Genomic DNA, 24483 nt, shown 5'->3' with positions numbered 1-24483 from the left:
GGGGTCACCTCTAGAAGTCCTTATTTGTGTGGGGATTTTTGTGTGTGCACAGCTCTGGCAAGGCTCATGGGGCTCCAGCCCAGTGTCACTCACAGCACTCCCAGCTGGAGCGTGTGCCCCACTCTCCTGTCACTTCAGAAAGTCACCCAGGGCAGAGCTGTGGTGGATGCAGATATCAGGCACCAGATGGCTCAAGGCTGTGGTCCCCGAGTGACTGCAGGAGGAAAGGCAGCCCAGAGACACAGCACTGCTCAGGGCCAGCACCAGGGCAGCCCAGAAGGAGCGAGGAGGCTCTCCAAGCACAGCTCACAGTGCAGGTGGGATGTCCTGGACACAACAGCACCCATGCAGCAGCTTTGCCCTGCTCCCCCATCCTGTTTGCTGCACAAAACCAACCTCCAGGCATCCAAACATCCCCAGACACTCGGGGTGTCTCAACACTTACACAGGTATTTTACACTTATACAGGTATTTACTTACAACAGGTATTTCCCCGTATCTCCAATTTCTAAAAGCTTTTGAAAATCTGTCCCTGCTTTTGTAGGTAATCATATACATGATTAGGGTGGCCAGGAGTTTATTAAAAATGTTCAAACACATGTAAACAAACACTGTTAATGGAACATTTAGGGTGAAATATATAGTTCTCAAAGATAAAATACCATGGCAATAATGATCTGTGTCTCTGATGTTTGCTTTAATGCCAGACAGCTTGTCATACAACACTGTATGCATTTCATTAACTCTGCAATGAGGTAATCACACACAAAAAAAATCAAACATCACACACTGACTAATGGTTTTGCAGGTAGAGTCAATTATCAGAAATTCTCATGTCATCAATGTGGGTGCCACGAGGAAGTGATTTCTCTGACAAAGACAAAAAGAAGAGAATTCCTTGATTTGCACATGAACAAGATTCAAATACATCTTTTTGTTTCTATTTTAAATGTACATTTAAATTCCCTTCAGGATCTGCCTCCCAGTTGCAGTCTTTCTGTCCCTGCACATCTTCCAGATTCACTGCATATTTGGAATTCCAGTCTCGATCAAAAAGATCTTTCAACTGTTCCTGGACAGGTTGTTGCCTTCTTTGCAGGCTGGTTGAATTCTGTTTGATAATTAGTCCCACGCCAGCTGTATCAGTGAAGTAGTTTTCTGACCAATTGGAAGTTCCTATGCAATGGAAAAGCAGCTGATTAGAAAACATTCATTTCCCAGTGTTCTGTTTGATCTCTGGGCTTTGTTGATTTGCTCTATGACTGCAAATCTCATTAGGACCAAAGAGGCAGCAAAAATCAGGTCACCTCCTTCTTATGCTAGACCTCAGGTTTTGGAAACTTGCTATTTAACTGCAACGCTGGAGGTTCATGACCTTCTGATTTGTTACAGCCTGTGACAGAATGCACAAATCTACTCATAAACATGGTAATAAAGTGCAATATTTGAGTATTAAGAGGGGTAAAAGCCAGTGTTTGACATAGGTTTCTGTGTTTAAAGAAAAAAGTCTTTAATGGATTTAATTCTCTTCACTTGTTAAACAAAAGGAGAAACTGGACTCTTGATCAATAAACCCTTGGGAGCTGTTCGGAGCTTGACATGCAAAGCCTGCTTCTAAACCAGGCAAAGCTGGGAATCCAGCTGCAGACATTGTCTAGGGCTCTCTGCAAAGTTACCTCAATTCAGAAAATCAAGCATTATGAAAAATACACATTTTATCACTTACTCACTTCCCCTCGTGATTGCCTTAGCCAGAAAAATCTGTCAATTCCAGAAGGTGCTTAGGCATGAAAACAAATTATCTGCATATATGCCTTCAAGTATAGAACAAGTTATTAAAGTATTGAAGGCAATTGGAGCTGTAAACCCTCATTCAGTTGGAAGATCAGGCTATTTGCTGGTGTGTATTCCTGGGAGGATGAGCTGGCTGAAATGACAGAGCACTTTCCCATCCCCTTTTTGAGGGTTCCTAATGAAAGAGTGAAATGTAAACACCATTCCAGCTTTCAGAAACAGCGCACAGTTGACATTACTGTTTTCTCATTTTCTTTCCTAGAGTTCTGTTTAACAAACAGTGCATAGAATTAATTCCTCCCAGCAGTTCCTTTCCATTAAGGCACGATAATGTTATATACTGGAGCACCAGCTATCCCTGTGTCATTCTGAGCACACAGGCTGTGGAATTCCCACTGTGCTTTTCACAGGCTGTGCACTCAGCCTTGTCATGCTCTGTTCCTAATGGTTCACAATCATATGAAATAATCCCTTTCTGAACCTGACCTACATTATTGTCTCCCCTTCACATCTGTACTTCTTCACCTTGGACAGACTTTGCTTTATATGGCAAAATGAGGTATTTTTTGGTATTGCAGCTGACCCTATCTCAGTGTGAGTGCAGTAGATCTGGAGATATTGTAAGTATTTGGAATAATGGAATACATACCGATGTAAGCCACTTTATCAGTGACCATGTATTTGTTGTGATTCACTCTCCCATGAGGAATGTTTGTGTGATTCAGAACAGGAACAATGAAGAGTTTCTGGAGGGAGAGAAATTAAAAATTTTAACACAAATACTAGAGTGAGGAACAGACTTCATGATTGGACAGTGCATGTTTTCTGTGGTTTCAAAGAATAGAATAGTATGGGAGGAACAGAAGAGAGCATACTGCATTCTGTTATTGAATAGACTGTAGAAGAGATTTTACTCCTTTCCAAGAAAACTAGCAAATAATACTTCCACCATACATAAAACTGGATAAGCAATTGAGATCAGATACAGATAATGTTTGCCTCACAATGTTCCATTAGTGGCACAGCTATTATCATTACAGGGCAGACAATTAAATGCAGTTTTAGGCAGCTGTTTAATAGATCTGCATTTACCACTGATTGCTGCTCTTATTTTATGCGAGAATGGGCTGATCACAGACACGAGGGGTACTGCAGGCAACTACAATGCCCAGATTTTTCTGTTAACTCTTACCAAAATCTACATTTCCTTTTTATTGGTTTTTCTGAAACCCACTCCTCCTTCTGTGGTATCTCTCTGTCGTGATTACTGCATCATTGAGACCATCCACACCATCCCCACTCCACTGGATGCATTCCAGCCTAATGCCTATGGCATGTGTGCAATATTTAGTGTTCAAGAATAGATTTATCTGTATGGGCAGACAGCAGAGCTCTCGATTTAAAAAAACTGATGGCAATTAGACCGATTTAACATATTCCATGCAGGAAAAGGTCTCTGAGAGGAGCACTAAGTTATCATATAAACTGTTGCTGTCATGGTGCTCAGCAAAAACAACTGCCTGGATAATGTCTGTGCCACATCCAGGCACATACCTGATATCACTAGTAGCTTGAAATAGCTGCTTCCTCAGATTATATATTGGGCCTTATTTTCACAAAAATGGGAAGCAGTCACTGCCAAAACAGACAACCTGCTTCTCTGTAAGCTAATTTTTGTACACACAAACAGCAGCTTAATCTCAAAAATCAGTGTGGGACCATCTCCTCAAGCTGTCTTTCCAAAATCAGGTTTCTTATCCATACCACGTCGACACTGATGTGGGCATGTGGGTTGTTGAGAGCACGCAGGGACCTCAGGAAGTGGAGCATGGTTGGGTCAGTGTATGCCCAGCAGCTGACCAGAAGCCGGACTTGCACTCTGTGGTTGAAAGCTGCACGTCTCAGGGCATTGTCAATGGCTGGCCAATATCTGCAGAAAAGGAGGTGAGTGCCAAAAGGCACGTTGTTTTTAAACAGTTCACTAGAAAGCTGTGATGTTAAACTGAGACTACATTACAAGTGATGATGCACAGATGGGATTTCTGATGTCTAGTGAGTGAAGCACTTATGGCTTCCCTGGAGGTACAGAAAAGGTTTCTGCCTTCTATCAAGTCTGTTCTTTTGACAGAACGTGTTTTGAGACCTCCAGACTCTGCCAAACTGGGGTGAAATTCATCCAAAAGTTTAAAGCTTAGTAAAGTGCACACACAGATACACAAACAGCGTGGTGTCACCATGCTCATCTCCTTAGGAAACTAAAGATAACAGTAGCAGCTCCAGGGTAAAGCCAGTTCAGACAGCAAAGAGTAAAAAGGGCAGTGCAGAACCCAGAGGAAAGTCTAAGAACCATTGTGCAGAATATGGCTTTTTCAGGCCCCTGGAGACTGTTTCCAGTGTCTGCAGTGGTCCTGTGCCATCAGCCAGTGTGGGCAGACTCTGTCCCTCCCCACCCCTCCCTGCCCTCATTGTGCCCAAGGTGATGGACACAGCTGTGCTCTTCATGTTCCCTGAACATGGGAAAATCTATTTTCCTCACACTTGTGTTGGCTGTAGCTATGGGGAACATTTTTAACATCCCTCACCCAGCTACACAACACTAAGAGCTAGACAATGTGCATCCCAGGGCTGGTAACTCCAAACATCCACATGGCATTTTCATTCCAAATGCTGCACAGAGGGAGACGAGCATGTTTAGTACAGATTGGAGGGCTGGTACAGAGAGAGGCCCAGCATTTGCTCACAGTCCCATGAGCAATGATGAATTAATTTGCCTAACTTAATCCTTTTGGTCTTATGTACAAAGGCCTGAATTCTCTAATCCTCCCCCGTGCATCCTCCTATTGCAGTCAGTGGCCTGGCCACGTGCTCTGAGGCTCAGGCTTGACTTATAGATCCTGAAAAGCTTGGAAAATCATGCTGTTTTGAAATGCAATTTTTGAATGGTTTCAATTTTAAAATATATCGGTTTCTAGTTGATTAACACTCAGGCATTAGACAGCAGCTTTGTTCCCCCTGCCTCAGCTGCTGGAGGAACCTAACCTGAACTAATCAGCTTCAATTCATGGCACTACAGCTGGTTGCTGTGGAGATAGCCCGAGGCCCTGGGCCGCCTTCCCTGGGCCTTTCAAACTCTTGTTAGCATCTGATCAGCCCTAGATGTCACAAACTGCGGATTAAGCCTTCAGATGAAGAATAAGGAGTATTAATACACTCAATCCTAAGGGGGAAAGAGATTTCCTGGGAGTTTACTCATGGCTAAAATCAGAAGATGAGAAACCCAGAGACTCAAGTATACTACATAAAAACCAAAAATCCTCTGAGCTGTTTGATTTATTAAATATATCCTCCGAGTAGAAGCTGGTCTCAAGATTTTGTTTCTGGGACAGTAGAATTACCTGTGTCTTTCTAGTATCCTAAAATCTTGCTCATAACACATCTATGCTTCCACTGAACAACAGAGGCTTTACTCAGTTGTGACAGAGGACATAATCATGGTATCATTCTGGCTAAATGGCAGCCTAAAGCTTACCCTATTCAACAAGCCATGCTGTACACAATTCTTTCACTTGAACTTCTTTCTCAGATTATTTAGATGGTTGGAAAACTGAGAAATGTTGTAAGCAGATGATTCAGAGCACTTGGTTGCATGTAAACATCCTAATTCAAGCACATCTACGAGGATTTGGGAGTCTTAGTGCTGCCCCATGACTGACTAACTTTTTTTTTTTCTGTGCTCCTCAGGTTTGGGTTCATGTGCAGAGTCTGCATGGTTCTGCTGTGACCTTGGGCAGTGTTGGGACCATGGCAATGGTTCACCACAAGGCCAGGCTGGAAGGGGCTTTGAGCAACCTGGTCTAATGAAAGGTGTCCCTGCCCAAGGCACAGGAGGGGAGGAATGAGATGCTCTGTGACCCAAACCATTCTGTGATTCTGTGATTAACCCAGATCACCACAATCACCTCCTCTCTGAAGCTGCTGCTGGAACTTGGATGGAATTATTAAAAACAAAAAACCACCACCAAACAACAACAAAAACCCCAACAACAACAGAACAACACTAACCCCCAAACAAACAAAAAACTCCAGAAGTTTCTTTTAGAGGCTGTGTCAGCTCTCACTGCAAAGGTCAGGACAGTCAAGAACCACCCTATGAATTATGGGTCAAGTTCATCAAGCAGGAAATAGAGCAGCAAGGCAAGACTCTTTGGAAGTAAAGGACAGCGAGAAAGAAAAACAGGAGCAAGAAAGGAGAGCACAGCAACGTTTTCGCTAAAAAATCTGATGCCAGATGTATTTCTAGTGTTCCCTTTCCCCTCTATTCATAAAGCTGCTGTGTTGAATTTTGGAGGACGCTGACTGTATCTAGTATGGCATTTCACAGCTGGCCTGCTGTGTGTAGAGCACAGGAGGCTGCTCTAAAACAAAAGCAAAGCACACAGGTTTTGGATATCATCCTTCCTGTAGCATCAGAACTGGAATCACAGAATCCCAGAATTGTTAAGTTCTGAAAAAGACCTTTAAGACCATCAAGTCCAGCTCTCAGCCCAGCACCAGCCCCATGTTCACCACTAAACCATGTACTCAAGTGCCATATCCACAGATTTTTTACCCACTTCCAGGGATGGTGACTCCACCACTTCCCTAGGTAGTTTGTTCCAATACTTGACAACCCTTTCCATGAATTTCTTTTTCCTGATATCCAATCTAAACCTCCCCTTGCACAACTTTTCCATTTCCTCTCATCCTGTCCCTTGGTACTTGAGAGGCACAGTCTAGGGGATGGTTGTGAATGCAGAGCAAAGCCTCAGTTCTCTCCACTCTGAATATTTTCATTGCAGAAGGAAGGGAATCATATTTTTTTTCTTTAAATAGTACAAGTAAGTGATTTGCTTGGGATTAAAATCATACCTTTTTGGATTCATAAAACGGCTGGTAGGGAAATATTCCATAACAGAAACATAGACAAACTTCTGTGCCTGCCTGATAATACTGAGTATGGCATAGAGGTCATGGGTGCGACCTTCTGGACAAAATGCTGGAGGGGAAGCCTGTAAAAAAGAAGAAAACATGTAGATCAGTGATTTAATTTTTTTTTTTCTCAGAGTGCAGCTCATTTATGTTTAGATCTGTCTAGTTTTCATTAAAATATCACAAAGCACTTGAGATGGACCACCGTCTTCCCTCATGCTTTCCATATCCTGCTGGGTCAGAAATTTATTGATATATTGAGCCTAGGTGATTAGAAGAGATCTGCACACTGTTCCTGCTATACAATTTGAGAGGTAATTCTGGGTTTATCCCTATTCTTTGAATAGTTCCAGAGAAACCTAAGGAACACATCATTATCCACCTGGAACACAAGCAGCTGAGGACTGCTGAAGAAATTTCCTGCTCAATCCTCAGTTTACAGTCTGTCATGTTATTTTCAAACATACTTACAGATAAATAGGTTTCTGTCAAGACTCCATTAAATTCTACTTCCAGAGGCTGATGATGGTTAATGTGGGTAGAGTAATTAAGAGGCCAAGGGAATGGGATGGTAGCATTAGGATATCCAACATCCCAGTAGGTACTAAATGTTTTCCAGAGGTCTTTGGCCAAACAGCTGCAGTTGTACATCACAGCACCAAACTCTTTCACCTGCAAAGAGAGCAAGCTGTGTCACAGCCCCACAAGGAGCCACCTCCAGGGGTTTCATTGCTGTTTCTTCTGCTCTGACAATATTTTACATCATTACGATTTTTTTCTCTGTTATCTGCTAGGACATGAATTTTCCCCCAGATTTTTAAATGTGCAGCAGCAAAGGTTACCTGAGATAAAGATCTCCAGTCCATGTTTGCACTACCAATATATACGTGTTTCATGTCTACTATCCAAAATTTGCTATGCAACACTCCTCCTGTCAAACGTCCAAAATCAATCTTTTTCACATGAGCCCCTGCAGAAAGATGGGGAGAGGGGAAAAAGAGATTAGATGTAGCAGGAGATGGTTCCTCAAACAGCCAGAACACATCTGCATGTCTGACTCTTGCAGTAACAACTACCAAAATTCACAGGCACTCATTCCTGGGAACACAGTAACTGGGGAAAAAAATGCAACATGCATGTGCATGCATTTGCAAAAAATGCAAAATGCAATGTGAACATTCAGAGAATCCTAAAGAGCATGGCAACACAGAAAGAAAGCATGAACTAGTGAGCAGATGGGGCTTGTCTGTGAACCCATTTAAGCACCACACCTGAACAGGCCTTGGAGACCAGTTTCCCCCAGGTGCCTTTTTTGCAACTCAGAAGCTCTGAGTGGATCACCGAAGGGAATTAATTACCTTTTTCCTCTAAAAGCTCAAGGTCCGTTGAGTTTGTAGCCAGAGTTGGTGAACTTGCTGCAATATACAAAGAGACATTTTCTGCGAGTAACCTCTCAAACCTCCGCAGAATGTCTTCACCCTGTGTGGTACAGTTATTTTTTATATTTTGTTACAGAAGGTGTCGTAAGATATATGCAAGTGAAGTGTTACTAATGAGTACTTCCTTTGAAGAACTCCAGCACAAGGAAGGTCAGAAATTTCACCTATTTCAGTCTAACTTGAATGAAGGAGGAGAGTTGGAGTGTTGCTTCAGAACAGCATGGAAAACCTTCCTGGATTTGCTGGAGGAGTCAAGCACTATCTCTGGGAGACAGACCACACAGCCAGCCTGCTCTCTGCCACATGTACATGAGGAAAAAACCCCACAGATGTGCTTGTTGTTTTTACATTACCTGCTTGGAAGAGGAGTCATTGACACCAATATCCTTCCCAGTAAGAGACCAGTAGAAAGAAGCCACATGAACATTTTCCTGTGCTAGATCAAGCAGTCTCGTCCAGGCTTGGTACAAGGGTTTGGCTGCAGTGCTGTTTATCTCGAAGGGTAAGTCGTAAGGAACATTCTCCACAAGTTCAAAGCTGCAATGACAATTTTGTATTGTGAAGCAAGGGGCTGTGACCCCAGCAGGACACCAAGCACCTCTCAGGCCGTACAGTTGGCCATGCTGGGTGTCAGCCTCCACAGCAAACAAGGTGAGCTGGACAAACAGGCTGGGAGTGCTCTCTACCCCTAGTTTTTATAGCCAGGCTTCTATTGTTGCACAGAATCCTCCCAAATTCAGCAGAATGGTTTCTCAGCAGCCATTCTGAGCTTTTTATTTTACCATGCCTAAGATATGGAGAAAAGGAAATTCCCATAGTTGGATGCTGCTTGGGTACCCTCTTCAGCCTCTCCCAGCACAGACATTCCCTGCCCCTCCAGCCCCTGGGAAGGGCTGCTCTGCCAGCTGGTCACTCTGCTGCCTCCCACTGCTGCCACAAAAGGAGGGTGGCTGGAGGTGGCAGAGGAGCAGGAGAGCTGAGATGAACATACCAGCACAGGACTGGGAGAGGAGCTGTGGCACTGCCCCTCACAGCAGGCAACTACCAATTACCCAGGGCCTGAACAGCACCCCCACTCTTCCCAAATTAGCAGTGCTTCATCACTTATGATACAGTGGGTAGAGAATAAAACTGATATTATCAGTACTGTAACTATTTCTCCATCTGGTGATGACTCCCCCATGTGCCGTCTAACCTCACTCACCTGCAAGACTCATTGCATCTGTTGATGCCTTCCTCAGTTATTGTGGTTCTTGGGAGATCTCCATAGAATCCTTCTTCCTCCTCCACCTCTCTGTAAATGCTGATAACTGCTGCTTCTTCCCCATTAGCATCAACTGTGCTGTTCACACTCATGAAGTAAACAGCCATCAAGACAAGACCAAGCATCAAAATTGCCCCTAAGATTTGAAACTAGAACAAAACCCACAGAGGAGAAGAGTTAAGTGATCACAAAGACACTGATGCAGCAGCTAATGGACGATTAACTGTGCAGGTGAATAAATAACAATCTTTGAATCTGCTTGCAGCTACTGGCAGACAGTGTTCTTAGATGTAGCACTGAAAATGAGGAGCAACTGTTCAAGGTCTGCTTGGACAGGGCTCTGAGCAGCCTGATCTAGTTGAAGATGTCCCTTCTCCCTGCAGGGGGCTTGGACTAGACGACCTTTAAAAGGTCCCTTTAACATCAAATGATGTGCAGTGAAAAGGGCGAAAACTTGCCAAAATTATTCACATGGAAACGCCAAAATCAGGGAAGAGAGGTAAACAAAGAGACATGAGAAGAAATTGAAGAAATGAAATGCTAATAAATAAATAAATAAATAAATAAATAAATAAAATTTGAAACTAAGTGAAAACAATGAAAGCCAATGGTCTGGGAATACACAAGACAGAGAGTCAAACAGACTTGATTAGCATATCTGGTTTGATAACCAAGATGCCATGGCAGGAACAAACAGAACTGTGAAAATTACAGGAGATGGGATTACACCTGCTTACGGGAAGAGAGAAGATTCAATCAACTTCTGCAAGCAAAGAGTTGTTGTAAAATGCATGAGTTTTCTGTGTGATTTTTAACTTGATTATTGTAGTAGAAATGATTAACCTGTCTGAAATAGTATATAAGCTTTTGGAAAACCTGAGTAAAATCGAATTCTGATCACCGAATCAGTCTTCCCGTCTCTCATCAATCGCCAATAATTGGTGCTCCGTGTGAGGAGAAGAACCGGCGGTCTGCTGGCAATTGGCGACGCCCCTAGAACTGATCGTGGCGGTGAAAGAACCGTGTTTGGGCCTACAATCATCTGTACGCCAGACGTGACAAGTGAGCCAGGGGAACTCAAGGTATGGGACAGGTCATGTCCAACGGAAGAGACGTTAAGAAAACCATCCAGCGCTTGCTGAGCAAGCATGGATCCCCCATTCTTAAGCAGGACCTTAAGTCGCTCCTACGATGGGTGTCACGCATGTTCCCCGATACCACCCCTTCCTCTGTTCTTACTCTCCGCTACTGGGACAAGGTCGGCGTAAAGCTCTACGACCTGGCTACGCTGCCTGGCCACGAGCCAGAGCTGCGCCTGCTTCCTGCATGGAGGGCGGTCATGGAAGCGGTTAAAAAAGAGGGAGGGAGCGAGGCAGCCTGCGAGGCTACCGCGGAGACGGCCCCGGAGGCCGTGCCAGACCGAAACCTGCCCAAGTCCCGCTCCCCGTCCCCCGTCCGCACCCCCTCCCCGACGAACGCCAAAGATAAAGCCCAGCCGCCAGCTGCACCCCCACCGGGATCCCACCAGCGACCACAGAGCCGCCGAATGCTAACTGCTTATAGAGACTCTGACTTTAGCAGTGACGGGGAGTCTTTTGATCCCGGCCCCGAAAATGATCTAGACTTATTCCCTTCAAATAGGCATAACAACTGGTTAAAGATAAAAAAGAAAGCCCTTAAGGACAGAGACTTTGATACCGCAGCAGAAATATTTGTAGCCCCTGTGCGTCTCGGCCCGAGGGGGGGGAATCCCCAATGGGAGCCCTTGGGCCACTCAGAAATTAAGGAACTGCGCCGTACCGCAGCAGAATACGGTCTGGGGTCCCCTTACTTCAGTAATTTGTTGAGAGCAACTTTCAGTACTCACCTCATGACCCCTCATGATGTTAAATCCTTAGCAAACCTTTTGCTCACTCCAACGCAATATGCGATATTCATGGCACAATAGAAAAGGAGACTGGAGAACTTAATTGTAACATATGCAGGGCAAGCAAACCAAGCCCTGGTTGCCTTAACTATTGACCATTTAGCGGGGGAAGGAGCGCATACCGATCCTAATGGCCAAGCTGCCTTGCCGAGGGAAGCCCTAGAAGGGATCACGGAGGCAGCTCGTTTTGCATTTCTTAAAGTCCCTGATGCAAAAACCCCGCAACAGTCCTTCATAAATATTAAACAGGCTCCCCAAGAACCCTATATGCAGTTTGTAGACAAATTGAAACAAGCACTGGAAAGACAGATTGATAACGATCAAGCCAGGGAAGTTGTGCTCCTAAAACTGGCTATTGAAAATGCTAATGATGACTGTAAACGACTCTTGAAGGCCCTGCCCCCAGAACCTGAGCCCACACTGCTCCAAATGATAGAAGCCTGCAACCGCCTAGGGACATTGCAGCACACTACAGCAGTGACCTATCAAGCTGTGGGACAAGGCATAGCCGATGCTTTTGCCGCTTTAAAGATAATACCCAAAAAGCAGTCGGTTTGTTTCAGCTGTGGGGAGCCCGGGCACATTAAAAAAGACTGTCGAAAGGCACAAAACCCGAGAACACCGAATATGTGCCCTCGTTGCCAGAAAGGTCCTCACTTTGCTAATTCCTGTCGCTCTAAATTTCACAAAAATGGCCAGCCGTTGCAGGGAAACTCATCTCACAGCGCGGGATAGCGACGCGTGAAGACACAAGTCCCACAGCCAACCCAGCAGCTGTCACAGCCAGAGCCAACCTTCAGCTTCCAGCCAGCGCAGGCCCTGCCCGCCAGACCATCTCCGACCTACGGCCAGCAACCCCAGGGAGCGCCAGATTGGACATTTCAACCCGTGATACAGTAACGTTGACCAATTCCTCAGTGTTTTGTCTCCCCACAGGAATTTACAGACCTTTGCTACCAGGTCACCATGCTTTGCTTTTAGGTAGATCTTCTACCTCAGTAACAGGATTATTTGTTTTGCCAGGAGTTATTGATTCTGACACGGTTGGGGAAATAAAAATCATGGCTTAGACCCCACAGCCCCCCTGCGTGGTCCCAGCAGGGACCAAAATAGCCCAGCTTGTACCTTTTCCAGCAGCCCCCTTATCCACACCCCCGATAGCTAATCAGAGGGGAGGCGGGTTTGGTTCAACGGGGGTACCACAAATTTTTTGGACGCAGCGCATAACTCCTGAACGTCCTACGTGCAGGTGTAAGGTGTCTCTGAGAGGTAAAGAGTTAATTTTAACCGGATTGATTGACACGGGCGCGGATATCAGTCTTATCTCCCAAAATCAATGGCCTAATGATTGGCCATTAATGCCTGTCCCCCAGGTCCTCTCAGGGGTGGGTGGAAACAGTCAAAGCTATCAAAGCCAACACCTAGTACAGATCACAGGGCCTGAAGGCAGGGTAGCAACTGTCAGGCCTTATGTGTTGTCTGCGCCGCTGATTTTATGGGGAAGAGATGTTTTGTCTCAATGGGGAATTTTCATGCAGTCAAATTTTGTATAAGGGTCATTGGGGCGCGCGAGACCCCCAAACTGACTTGGAAATCCTCTGATCCAGTTTGGGTAGACCAATGGCCCATGTCATTAGAAAAACTGCGCATTTTACAAGAACTTGTAAAGGTACAGCTGGAAAAGGGACACATAGTCCCATCTAATAGCCCTTGGAATTCACCGGTGTTTGTAATCAAAAAGCGGTCTGGGGGGTGGAAGCTATTGCATGACTTGAGGAAAATAAACGAAGTAATTGAGGGAATGGGGCCCCTACAGCCAGGCCTCCCTTCCCCTTCTATGATTCCTAGAAATTGGCATTTAACAGTAATTGATTTAAAGGATTGTTTTTTTGACATTCCTCTGCATCGAGATGATGCACCCAAATTTAGCTTTTCTGTGCCGAGCATTAATATGCAGGCACCTCTAAATCGATATCATTAGTTATCACTTCCCCAAGGAATGCGAAATAGCCCAATTTTGTGTCAGTGGTACGTGGCAAAAACCCTGAGCCCGATACGGGAACAAATGCCTGATGTTCTCTTTTATCATTATATAGATGACATTCTTATTTCTGCAGAAACCGTGGGTCATATAGAGGAAGCAGTGCAGGCTGTCTGCCAAGCTGTTACCTCAGCAGGCCTCACCATTGCTTCTGAAAAGGTTCAAAAGACATCTCCCTGGAAATATTTGGGCTGGCGAATAAGCATGCATTCTATTTCTGCACAACCCTTGCAAATCTCAACTGAAATCAAAACTTTACATGATGCACAGAAGTTGCTAGGAACAATAAATTGGGTCCGTCCCTTGCTTAGGATTTCAAATGCAGATTTAGAGCCATTGTTTGCCCTCCTGGGAGGAGAGCCTAACCTCTTATCACCCAGACACTTAAACAAAGAAGCACAAATTGCGCTTCAAAAAGTAGCTGATGCTATCTCTCAAAGGCAATCAGCTAGGTGGGCTCCAGAGTTGCCTTTGTGGCTAATTATTCTGAATCCTAATAAACAGCCTTATGCATTAATATTTCAGTGAGACTCAAAAAAACCAGATCCTCTTCTAATTATCGAATGGGTCTTTTTGCCTAACAATATGCCCAAGACTATTTCCATGCAAGATGAACTTATGGCCATATTGATTGTCAAGGCTCGGCAAAGACTGACCTCTTTGGCTGGGAAAGATTTTGATATTATCTATCTACCTCTCACAATGTTTTATTTGAATTGGTTGCTACAGATGTCTGAAAAATTGCAAATTGCTCTAACAAATTACCCAGGGCAGATATCTATCCATCCGCCTAAACACAAATTATTAAGTTCGTCTTTTAATTTAATCCCCAAGCCAAAGAGAAGTGAGACTCCCTTGCAAGCTATGACAATATTCACAGATGGGTCTGGGAAAACCCGTAAATCAGTGATTGTATGGAGAGACCCTGAAACTAGAACTTAGCAATCTGATATTGCTGTGGTTGAAGGGTCTCCACAAATAGTGGAATTAGCTGCTGTTGTCAGAGTGTTTCAGAAATTCAGCACACCTTTTAATCTGATTACTGACTCCGCATATGTTTCAAGTATTGTACAGAGAGCAGAGAATTCTGTTTTGAAAAATGTTAAAAATGACATTCTTTTTTACTGGTTAAAACTGCTGGTCTCTCTGTTAGACCAGAAGACGGCTCCTTACTTTGTGATGCATATCAGGTCACATTCCAATCTACCGGGTTTTCTCACTGAAGGTAATGCCCAAGCAGACCTGTTAACCTTATCAGTGCAGCATGTTTTGCCTAACAAAATAGAGCAAGCTAAACTGAGTCACTCCTTTTTTCACCAAAATGCTGGGGCTTTAGTAAGACTTTTTAAATTAACTCCAGCACAAGCCTCTAATATCATTTCTATATGCCCTGACTGTCAGCGTTGCACACTTCCTAATGTGAACACAGGGGTCAACCCAAGAGGTCTACAGAGCCTACAAATTTGGCAGACAGATGTGACACACATTCCTGAATTCGGCCGCTTGAAATTCGTGCATGCTTCTATTGATACCTTTTCAGGTGCTCTGTTTGCCTCAGCTCACACGGGAGAGACAGGGAAAGACGCCTGCCGTCATTTCACTGCTGCCTTTGCCACCTTAGGAATTCCGCAACAGATTAAGACAGATAATGGACCCGCATATATTTCCCGTAGAGTTGCAAACTTCTTCTCATTATGGGGTATCACCCACAAAAGGGGCATAGCTCACTCACCCACAGGACAATCAATTATAGAACGAGCCCATTGCTCTCTCAAACGTCTTCTGTTACAACAAAAAGGGGGAGCCGAGGATACTCCTGCGGAAAGATTATGCAAAGCCTTGTATGTCTTTAATTTCTTGAATTGTTCAATGACAGACTTAAATCCCCCTATGACTAGGCATTTTACATCATCCACATCGCTTTCCTGCAAAGAGAAACCACCAGTACTAATCCGTGACCCAGAGTCTGGTAAAATCCTTGGCCCTTACCCTTTGATCACCTGGGGAAGGGGCTATGCTTGTATCTCCTCAGAAAAAGGACCCCGCTGGATTCCGGCAAAAAACGTGAAGCCGTTCCGAGAACCTCTACCGACAGCTGACGGAGGCCAAGACGCCACCGCCACCGAGCCCCCGAGAGAGGAGGAGGAGGAGGAACCCCACTCAGACTGCAGTTGATGACATCCTTTGTTCTATCGAGAAAGGAAACTGTGAACTTTTGGGTTTGATGTCTGTGTGAAGGGTGTGAGAATTGGTGATATCACAGAGCCTTTTTTGGCAAAAGCGTAATGTAAAACAGGTATAAATCCATTGAATTTTTTGTTATAACTGACCACCAAAAGGGTAGGCCTTGAACGAGGACCAAAAAGAGATAAGCTAAAAAAGGTTTTGTTTTCTTTTTTTTTCCTTTTACCACAACATAGTTCTAAACAAACAAACAAAGGCACCATGGAGTTAAATCGAATGCTATACTTGTTAGCATTGCTTGCCTTTTGTAGCACAGCCTGGCCTATTAATCAACCCAAAACAAATGTTTGGATAACTCTGGCTAATGCAACCAAACAAGATACCTTATGCCTGGCCACTGCATCCCCAGAAAATCCATTTTCAACCTGTTTAGTCGGTTTGCCATTAGATGGCTGGCCAATACCAGAAATTACCAAAAGCATAGTACAGAGCTCAAATCCTGTTGATACATGGGATCAGTGGACTCCTTACCTTCCAATAACACCCTTGGAGCCACAAGAATTAGAACTCCTGGGTTCTGTAAAAATGGATTTTTGTGTTAATTTTGATTACACAGGAAAAAACCAGTCAAAAGCCTGGGATGTTTCTCCCTATCACCCTGCATATAAAAATCAGACCTCTTAGTGCAATTACACTTCTGGCAGCCCTTCTAAATCCAGTAACGCCCCACTGTAGCTGCCATCAGGAATGTTTCTGATTTGTGGGGATCGGGCCTAGGCTGCTATCCCCTCACACATAAAGGGAGGTCCCTGTAGTTTGGGACGACTGACTGTGCTAACACCTAATATGTCCATGATTTTGCAGCACAAGTATCCCCACAGAATAAGGCGCACTCTGCATGCCTTTGATGAATACTGCGATGATGAATTGTCTTTGTGGTCTGAGACCCAGATGAATTTAGCTTCTTCGCTTTTGCCAGGAATGGCTGCAAAAAAGGCCTTAAGTCAATTAAATAAGGTAGCCTGCTGGCTGGCAAAGCAGACAAATGCCACCAGCTCAGCTTTATCAAATTTATTAACAGATGTTGACAGTATAAGACATGCTACCCTTCAAAACCGTGCAGCCATTGACTTCATCCTCCTTGCTCAGGGCCATGGATGTGAAGATTTCGATAGAATGTGTTGTATGAATCTTTCTGATCACTCAGAATCTATCCATAAAAGCATTCAGCAGCTAAAAGAGAGTGTATTTAAATTAAAGGTAGAATCTGGATCTTGGCTAGATAACTTGTTTAGTAGCTGGGGTTTGACACCCTGGCTAAAAGATATTCTTAGGATAGGAATGCATGTAATGATTTTAATAATAATTGTATTAGTTATGATACCTTGCTTGCTTCAATGTGTGCAGAGATTAGTTAATAAAGCCATCAAGGGGGTATTCTTGGTAAATACAGAAGGGGGAGATCTGGGAATACACAAGACAGAGAGTCAAACAGACTTGATTAGCATATCTGGTTTGATAACCAAGATGCCATGGCAGGAACAAACAGAACTGTGAAAATTACAGGAGATGGGATTACACCTGCTTACGGGAAGAGAGAAGATTCAATCAACTTCTGCAAGCAAAGAGTTGTTGTAAAATGCATGAGTTTTCTGTGTGATTTTTAACCTGATTATTGTAGTAGAAATGATTAACCTGTCTGAAATAGTATATAAGCTTTTGGAAAACCTGAGTAAAATCGAATTCTGATCACCGAATCAGTCTTCCCGTCTCTCATCAATCGCCAATAAATGGGATGACATGAAGTGCAGGGAAATGGACCAAAGCTTGCCCAACTGATTTTCATTGAAATGGCAAGGTTTCATTCCTTTTCCTGAAAGACAAGTCTTACTTTGAGGAAAGAGAATGAAATGTTAAAATCAGAGAACCAAGTGGAATAAACACTCTGGAAAGGAGATATGATCAAATAAAGTGCAGTTTGAAAAATAAAAAAATTTGGAAATTGATTGGTGTTGGTTTATGTAAAGAACATGATTTTAGTTCCATTTTTTGGTTAATTTTTTTGTGCCAACATATCAATTTCTTGTTTTTTCCCAAATTTTGTGATTAATTTGGCATTGCTTAGCTTTATTTTAGCACAGGACCAATGGATGTTCAATGAAATTTCTACCAAAATCAAAATAAGGAAATCCCTAACACAAGATTAGCTGTGGGATTAAGCCAAGCATTACCATAAAAAGGAAGTTTGTGTTGCCAAGGGAGAAAAAGCAGTTCAGAAAGTGTCAGAGGCATAAGGACATTTTGTGGTTTCTGAACATGTTCTGGTTTTGTCCTAAACCTCTCTTAATTGAAACTACACAAATCTTATTTATCCATGTCAACAGTATTCCCATGTCATTCTGGTGTGGTGAGTTAGTTTCATTTCCCTTTTGCTGCACTTCCATTTTTTTCCTGAATCTAGATGGAAAACAAAAAAATTTCCTGACTACCTGGTAGCTTCAGATCTGCAGTCCAGCTACTCAGATGCTGAAAATTATAGCACCAGGCTCTAAATGCTGCCCTGCACCAAGCAGGAAAAGACAACCAACCACACATGCAGATCTGTTTCCCCCCAGTAATTATCATGTCTGGCTCCCCATGGCAATTTTTGGGAGCTGGAAGCATCCACCAGCCTGTGACAGGCAACATGCACTTCAGAGCTGAGCTTCTGAGCTGCCAGGCAGGAGAATCAAGTCTGGGGTGGTCGTGAGGCTGTAGCCATAAATCTGAGCTCCCAAAAGGGCACATGGGAAAACCACACAGAAACCACTTGCCTCTGAAAGTTTCTGTTTCAGTTTCTGTGTGGATAAAGCTTCTTGCTTTTAATTTTCTCTGCTTTTCTCAAAATCTACAGTGCTGACATCGATTTCAGGCAGTGATTTGAATGAAATAATAATTTTTTAAGTTATCTACTTAGATTTTTGCCCTCTGGCTTGTTCTCCACCTCACCACAAAAAAAAAAACTCACCCATTTTTAACAGTTCTGCATTTCATCACATGAACACCTTAGCAAGACTGAAACAGGTTTTAGAAAACATTTCTAAGGTAAGAAATCTATTTTGAAGTCTCACCATGGTTGTCACCATGCTATGCACTGTGATGTCCAGGTACTCTGGGCATCTGAATAAATGAACAAATTAATAGATTAATAAATGCTGTGCCAGTGGTGGAAGTGAGGCTGTTTGTACGAGCTTGGTTTCCTTCTCCCGAGGCAGATGGAGCTGCAGGATTTATCTCCACATTACTCCCTCTGGGCAAGGTTTGATCAGTCTACCGGATAAATCAATGAGGGTTTTGTCACTCACTTGTTTACAAATGGGGTTGAGACCTACACAGATTTCTAAAATGGCCAATAAAATCATTCTTAACCTGTTTATTTCTTTTCAAAAATGTCAGCACAATCCCAGCTCTTGTAAGCAAATGTGGTGTGTCCCAATAATTACCGTTTTGATGTCTCTTTGATTGTTCACGCCTAATTTCATGTTGGAGGACTCATTAGGCATCAGGGATATTTTTAATGTTTTTTTCACAATCTGAAAAACAGAAATGTATGCAAGGGGAAAAATAAAGCTTTATGACAACATTTGTGTACAGCCAATTACAGACAAAAAGTGCAGGTTACTGCCACTGCTTTACTCAGTGCTCTGAGATTTGAGTATGGATCTGTGCAACTTCCTCCCTGTATTATGAGTCTTGAGTGACATTTACAGATTCCAAAGTGACAGAGAGACACGTCCCTGCAGTTTTTCCCCAGCGCTGTCTACACACAAAAATCCCTGCGGTAATTAATGTGTAAACAACTGCATCGCTGCCTCTTCCAGCCTTCCTTCAACACCCACTCTTGTCCTGTTGCACGTGAATATATTTGCTAACAAGCAGTAATTAAATGCAGAAGCAGTGGGTGATAGTGTGCAGCACCAGTCTCATCCTGCGTGTGACTGTCAGGCTTCTGCTCTCTTCCTGTGCCTGGGAGCTGTCCTCTATGCCAGTGTCTCTTCCAGAAGTGACTCTGTTAAGGGGACAGGGACCAGGCTGAAATACAAACTCCCCTTCTCCCCTGCTGCAGTTATGACTCTAGAAAATAAGTTATCTTCCTTTCCTTCTCAGGCAGTATTTCTCCAATCTTGTGTTGCCATCAGCAGAGTGACCATAAGAGAAAATACCAAAATATGCCAACATGACAGCAGATGGCCAGACAGGGGGAGTTGGCACTTGCCTGTTTTACCTTCTCAAAGACTTGACACATGCCCAGTGGGTCATGAATCATCCCTGAATTGGCAGTGGTGAATTTACCCTACAGGAGCTTGATGGCACTTTTCATTCTCAGAAGCAAGAAGCAGATCCTGGGGTACAGCAAGTCTTAGAAGATGCCATTAGATGATACCACCACCTGCCCAGTCCCTGAACAGCTGCTTCTGACCCCTGAGCCACTGGAAATTTGTGGGCTGGAGGATGAACCTGCTGCAGTGGTGTTGGATGTGGAGCTGCTCTGTGGGTGGCCACACTCAAACAAATTTTACACAGGAATGATCCTGCCAGACTTGTCCCATCCATCCTGCCCTGTGTTCACAGCTGTTGTCACCTGAACTGGGTGGGTTTAGGGTGTCTGCCCTCCCCCAGCAGTAGAGCAGCGTGGCTGTACACGTTCCCTGCTGCTCCCAGCTCCTGCCCACTCCACCCTTCTGTGTGGATGCTGTGGCTGCAGGGAACAGGCAGGGGTTGGACACTGCCCCAAAGGGCTCCTGTGGGACTCCACTCACAGGTACTGAGGCTGAACCAAAGAGGGGCAGGACGTCTTGGAAGACAAGGGAGGAGGGTCTGAAACAGTGACCTGGGGAACACATGGAGGGATGTGGAAAATGCTATCTGTGGTAAAAGAGCAGGCAAGAGAGAATGGCAAAGATGGAAAAGGTGGAGAGGGAAGAAAAGGTACAAACACTCCTTAAAAACACACTAGGAACTACATAGAAGAAAGCCATGTTTCTATTTCAGGACCTGCTTGTTTTTATCAGCTGTAATCACTACAGCAGGGCCCACTTCCCAAAGCAGTTTTACTCACACTTTTCACTGTCACTCCTGTTTGCTCCCCAGGCACAGCTGCAAGCTTTTACACTAGAAATAGTTACAAATGCTGGCAGATAAACATCCATCCTCCCAGCCCTGGAGAAACGGAGTGGCTGCCAGCAGTGAAGGACAGTTGGCCATTCCCATACCTCTGAAATCCCAGTTCATGTTTTTAGCACAATATAAAGACCACTGTCTTACCCCAGAGAGCTGACAGCCCAAGGAGATGGGGGAATGTAACCCACCACACAGAGAAAGTTGTGAGACAGCAACACACATGAGAGGAAGCGGCCACATTCCAACCCAGAAACCTTAGTGGGAAGAGAGAGCAAGAGTGAAGATGTGAAAGAGCTGCGTAGGAAAGTGGGGCAAAGGTATTTTAAAGGAGGAGGAGAAAGGCATCTGACACACAGGAGATTGCACTGGGGCTGCAGGTCACACTGCACAGCTTGTGGCTTTGGCACTGCTGTCCCAATCAGCTGGGCTGGCCAGGAACAGCCACCACGGGTGCTTCTCATCACAGACATGGAGCTGAGGGTGTTGCCTTGTCCCTCTGACTCCCAAAGTCACTTCTGGTGACCCAGGCAGTGTCTTGCTAAGAAACTGCAGGTGTCAGTGCCCTTAGAGCCGCGTGATGGCCTCAGATGGATGGGGTTTACCAGAAACAACTTGTTTCACTTCTCTTTTTCAGCAGTAGTTACAAAATGTCTTCCAAAAGCAGCGTTTTTCTTAAAATATGAAGGCTAACAGATTCTGTGTGTGCTGTGATAGAATCATCTACCATTCTGTTCAAACAAAGCCCTTCTTGATGTTCTTGACTGGTGATGTGCTGGAGTCCCACCTGCTGTACGGAAGTCGTGAGAACTGCTCTAAAACAGTTTGATTTTCAAGGAGGGAAATATCACAGATACAACCAGAGTTCCTAAGAATAATATTGTAGCTAGTCAGCAATTAACTGCGTCTCCCTCGAAGCTTTCAGGGCTCTACCAGCTGCCAGTTTCAATGACTGAAGTTCATCCAAGAGCAATAAATAAAGGCATTACTTAGCATTGCTTCACAGGCTGGGACACCATGCCAGTGTGCTGAGTACCCACAGGACACTGCTGTTTATAACATTAAGGCTGCTTTGTCCTAGCCTCTGGAATACTTCTTGGTGCTTCTTTTGTCCACCAGCAACAAATTGTGTCAGACTTTGAGTTTCAAACACACAAATGTGATTTTTCACTATACAAATCCTCCCCTGGAGCTGTTTGAAGTTCCTCCTAGGAACAAAAGGCATTCATCTCTCCATGGCCACCCCCCGCCTCTCTCAAGATGATGACAAATGTACTTACCATCCTGGAAGGTCTCCTCCTGTGTGGATGTCCCACTGCACTCTGATGTTACTCTCAGCCTTCTGTACTCATGCTCTGTCAGCACATTTGTTTAGGGTTCTTCTGGGGTTTTTTCCCCTCCTGCTGTAGATCACTTCCTCTTAGACACTGAGTTTCACAACATGCACTGACAGGGTGCTAAGTTATCATCCAGTTGTTGTGACCCAGTTCCTAAGCTCTGGGTCCTGATCTTCACATGTTTGCCATAATTTGTTCTGGTGGATGGGAAAGCTTCCACTCAGTGGTGAGAAGTGAGAGTCCAGATCAGCATGAGAAGACACTGGTAGAAAAGACTGCTCAGCATTGGTGCTGTTAGCAGCCTAAACATGGCTCTGTTTTCACTGCTTTATTCTTAACCAGAAGCTTCATGTTAAGCAGACAAACCCTCCAAAACAACTTCTCTACAAAGGTTTTCTTGAAAGCACTTCCTGCTCAGGCATGCTTGGATAAGCACAAGGGAGTCAGCCAGCTCCTTTGAAACAATGCAGCCCTCACCTTGAACACGTGGCATTTGGAATTTGCAGTGACACTGTTGAGGGGTTGTATCTGACATTGGGTTTGGGGCAGCTTCTAAGAAATTGTTCCTTCTGTAAAAATCCAAAGGCTGCACCTCAGCCGACACAAATTGCTCTGGGAATGCTGCTGCTGTTCTCCAGGCAGCCTCTTATTGCTACCAACCCCAAGGATGCTGTTCCCTAGTGCAGCACCAGAGGAAGGATGCTGTAAGGAGTCAAAGGAAAACCAGCTTGGAACATGAGGCTCTAGCACACCTTGTATTAAGCTGCTGAAGATGGAAAAATAAGGAGCCAAAGGATAGGTCTGGTACAACAGAAAGTGGCCTTTCCCTGGGAAGCTGAAAGTGCCATGAGTCCTCTGCTTCCCTCAAGACCAAAACACAAGCATGAACTCAAAGAAGCCCAAAAAGTAGTTAGTGGAGCAGATAGGACACCCCTCTGCCCAGCCACCTCACTCCTGAATTTACTGCTGTGCACAGATCACTTATCATGGGAGCCATCCCAAATCTCTGTTACAACAGGACTTAAAAACAAAGGAGAGCTTCCTGCTGTCCCTGTAGAGCAGGGTTATCAGAAAGATGGAGGAGGGATCTGCAGCCAGGGAAAAGAGCTCCAGAAAGCCACCCCTGCTAAAGGTCCACATCACCCCCAGGAAATGTCCCTGGCCCTCAGATGCCTTCAGAGGCTGAGCATTCCAACTAAATGTTTCAGCTAAGCTCCTGCTTGCAGGATTGAAATCTGGTGTGAACTACAGCAACATAAGTCACAAAAGCTCCCACTGACTTCAGGATCGAACCACACAGGCAGCAGCAGCTTTTTACAAAGTTCAGGATTTATCATGTATTTCTCCAATATCACAAGTTCAGTTTAAGCAGTTTGTATCACAGGAAGAGCAGGTTCCAGGAAAGGGACCTGCGTTTCTCCTCCTGTCAGCTCTCTAACCACTTGCAGCACTGACAAACTCCTCCAGCTTGCAAAATCCTGGTTTCCTTCTGCTCACCTCATCTCATCTCACATACCAGCCCAATAATTCTGCATTTCTGATCTTACTAACAGTGTTGTAGCTATGAGAGTCTCAGGATGGAGGCAGGTTTATGGGTAGAATATGGTTCTATTTGACCAATTCATGCAGCCATGGAGAGGAAAGAAACAAAATAATAGCAAGTTTTAGAGCAGATGGGAAATTTTATTCTTCCTCTTCCCCATCTCTCAGACAAGGCTCCTTCTACCAGTTGCTCTGGCTGCCTTGCCATCATCCCACACAGAGTAAATGCATCTCTTGCCGTGGTTAGCATGTTCCCTCTAAAAATCATGCCTGGACTTCCAGTTTGTTATAGGGTGCATTAAAAGATACAGTGAAAGCTTTTTCTGCCTGTGTGGGAGGTTTGCTAAGAAGAAACTGCCAGTTTAACACATTCCCATCTCTGAGAGCTAATTATAGACAAAAACATCAGTACCACTGCAGAGATTACTACAAAACTGCACTTTCTGTTTCATGAGAACAAGGCTGGGCTCCAACAGTTGACAGAAGGATGGGAGGCAGGAACAGCCAAGGTCCATACACTTGAAAAGAAAAATGCTCTATTTATGCTTTGTGCTAAAAGACTGTACACTTAAATTAGCTGGGGAGAGGGGACCCAAAAGAAGTTAGTTCAAGTTTAGAACTGGGAAGTGATTCAGCTGATAAGCCTAGGGAAAATTTCAAAGTCCAAATAAAATTGTGATTTGTTTGGAAGTATTTTTAAAGATTTACTCAGTTTCCACTTTCAAAAATATTCAGTAAATTCACAAGATATCTGACCATGGACTTGAAATATTTAACTTGGAATATTTAACTTTCTTGGAATAATTTTATTCAGCCTAAAATTAAATACT

The 24483-nt window shown here is 44.2% G+C and overlaps 1 protein-coding gene across 1 annotated transcript; it reads right to left on the bottom strand.

Moving 5' to 3' along the window:
* Positions 1–560: 560 nt before the first annotated feature.
* PLD4 (phospholipase D family member 4) lies at positions 561–22511 on the bottom strand. Its single transcript, XM_063399490.1, has 11 exons — positions 22055–22511; positions 19100–19189; positions 9406–9614; positions 8555–8738; positions 8121–8241; positions 7605–7732; positions 7234–7434; positions 6703–6842; positions 3559–3724; positions 2444–2540; positions 561–1176 (listed from the first exon to the last, which is right to left on the bottom strand). Exons 1-11 carry the CDS (start codon positions 22055–22057, stop codon positions 941–943), a joined length of 1575 nt encoding a protein of 524 aa, XP_063255560.1. The 5' UTR covers positions 22058–22511; the 3' UTR covers positions 561–940.
* Between the last annotated feature and the right edge of the window lie 1972 nt (positions 22512–24483).

This window comes from Prinia subflava, chromosome 5, assembly GCF_021018805.1.
Source record: "Prinia subflava isolate CZ2003 ecotype Zambia chromosome 5, Cam_Psub_1.2, whole genome shotgun sequence".
Classification (NCBI taxonomy): Eukaryota; Metazoa; Chordata; class Aves; order Passeriformes; family Cisticolidae; genus Prinia; species Prinia subflava.
Note: the sequence above shows the minus strand (reverse complement) of the source record. Positions and strands in the feature narration are given on the sequence as shown.

Excerpts from the sequence above, each read along its gene's own strand:
- PLD4 (XM_063399490.1), bottom strand. Across the intron at positions 7,733-8,120 it reads TGAGCTTTTAGAGGAAAAAG|GGGCTCATGTGAAAAAGATT; the intron begins GTAATTAATTCC and ends ATCTTTCTGCAG. Across the intron at positions 2,541-3,558 it reads CCCACATCAGTGTCGACGTG|AAACTCTTCATTGTTCCTGT; the intron begins GTATGGATAAGA and ends CTCTCCCTCCAG.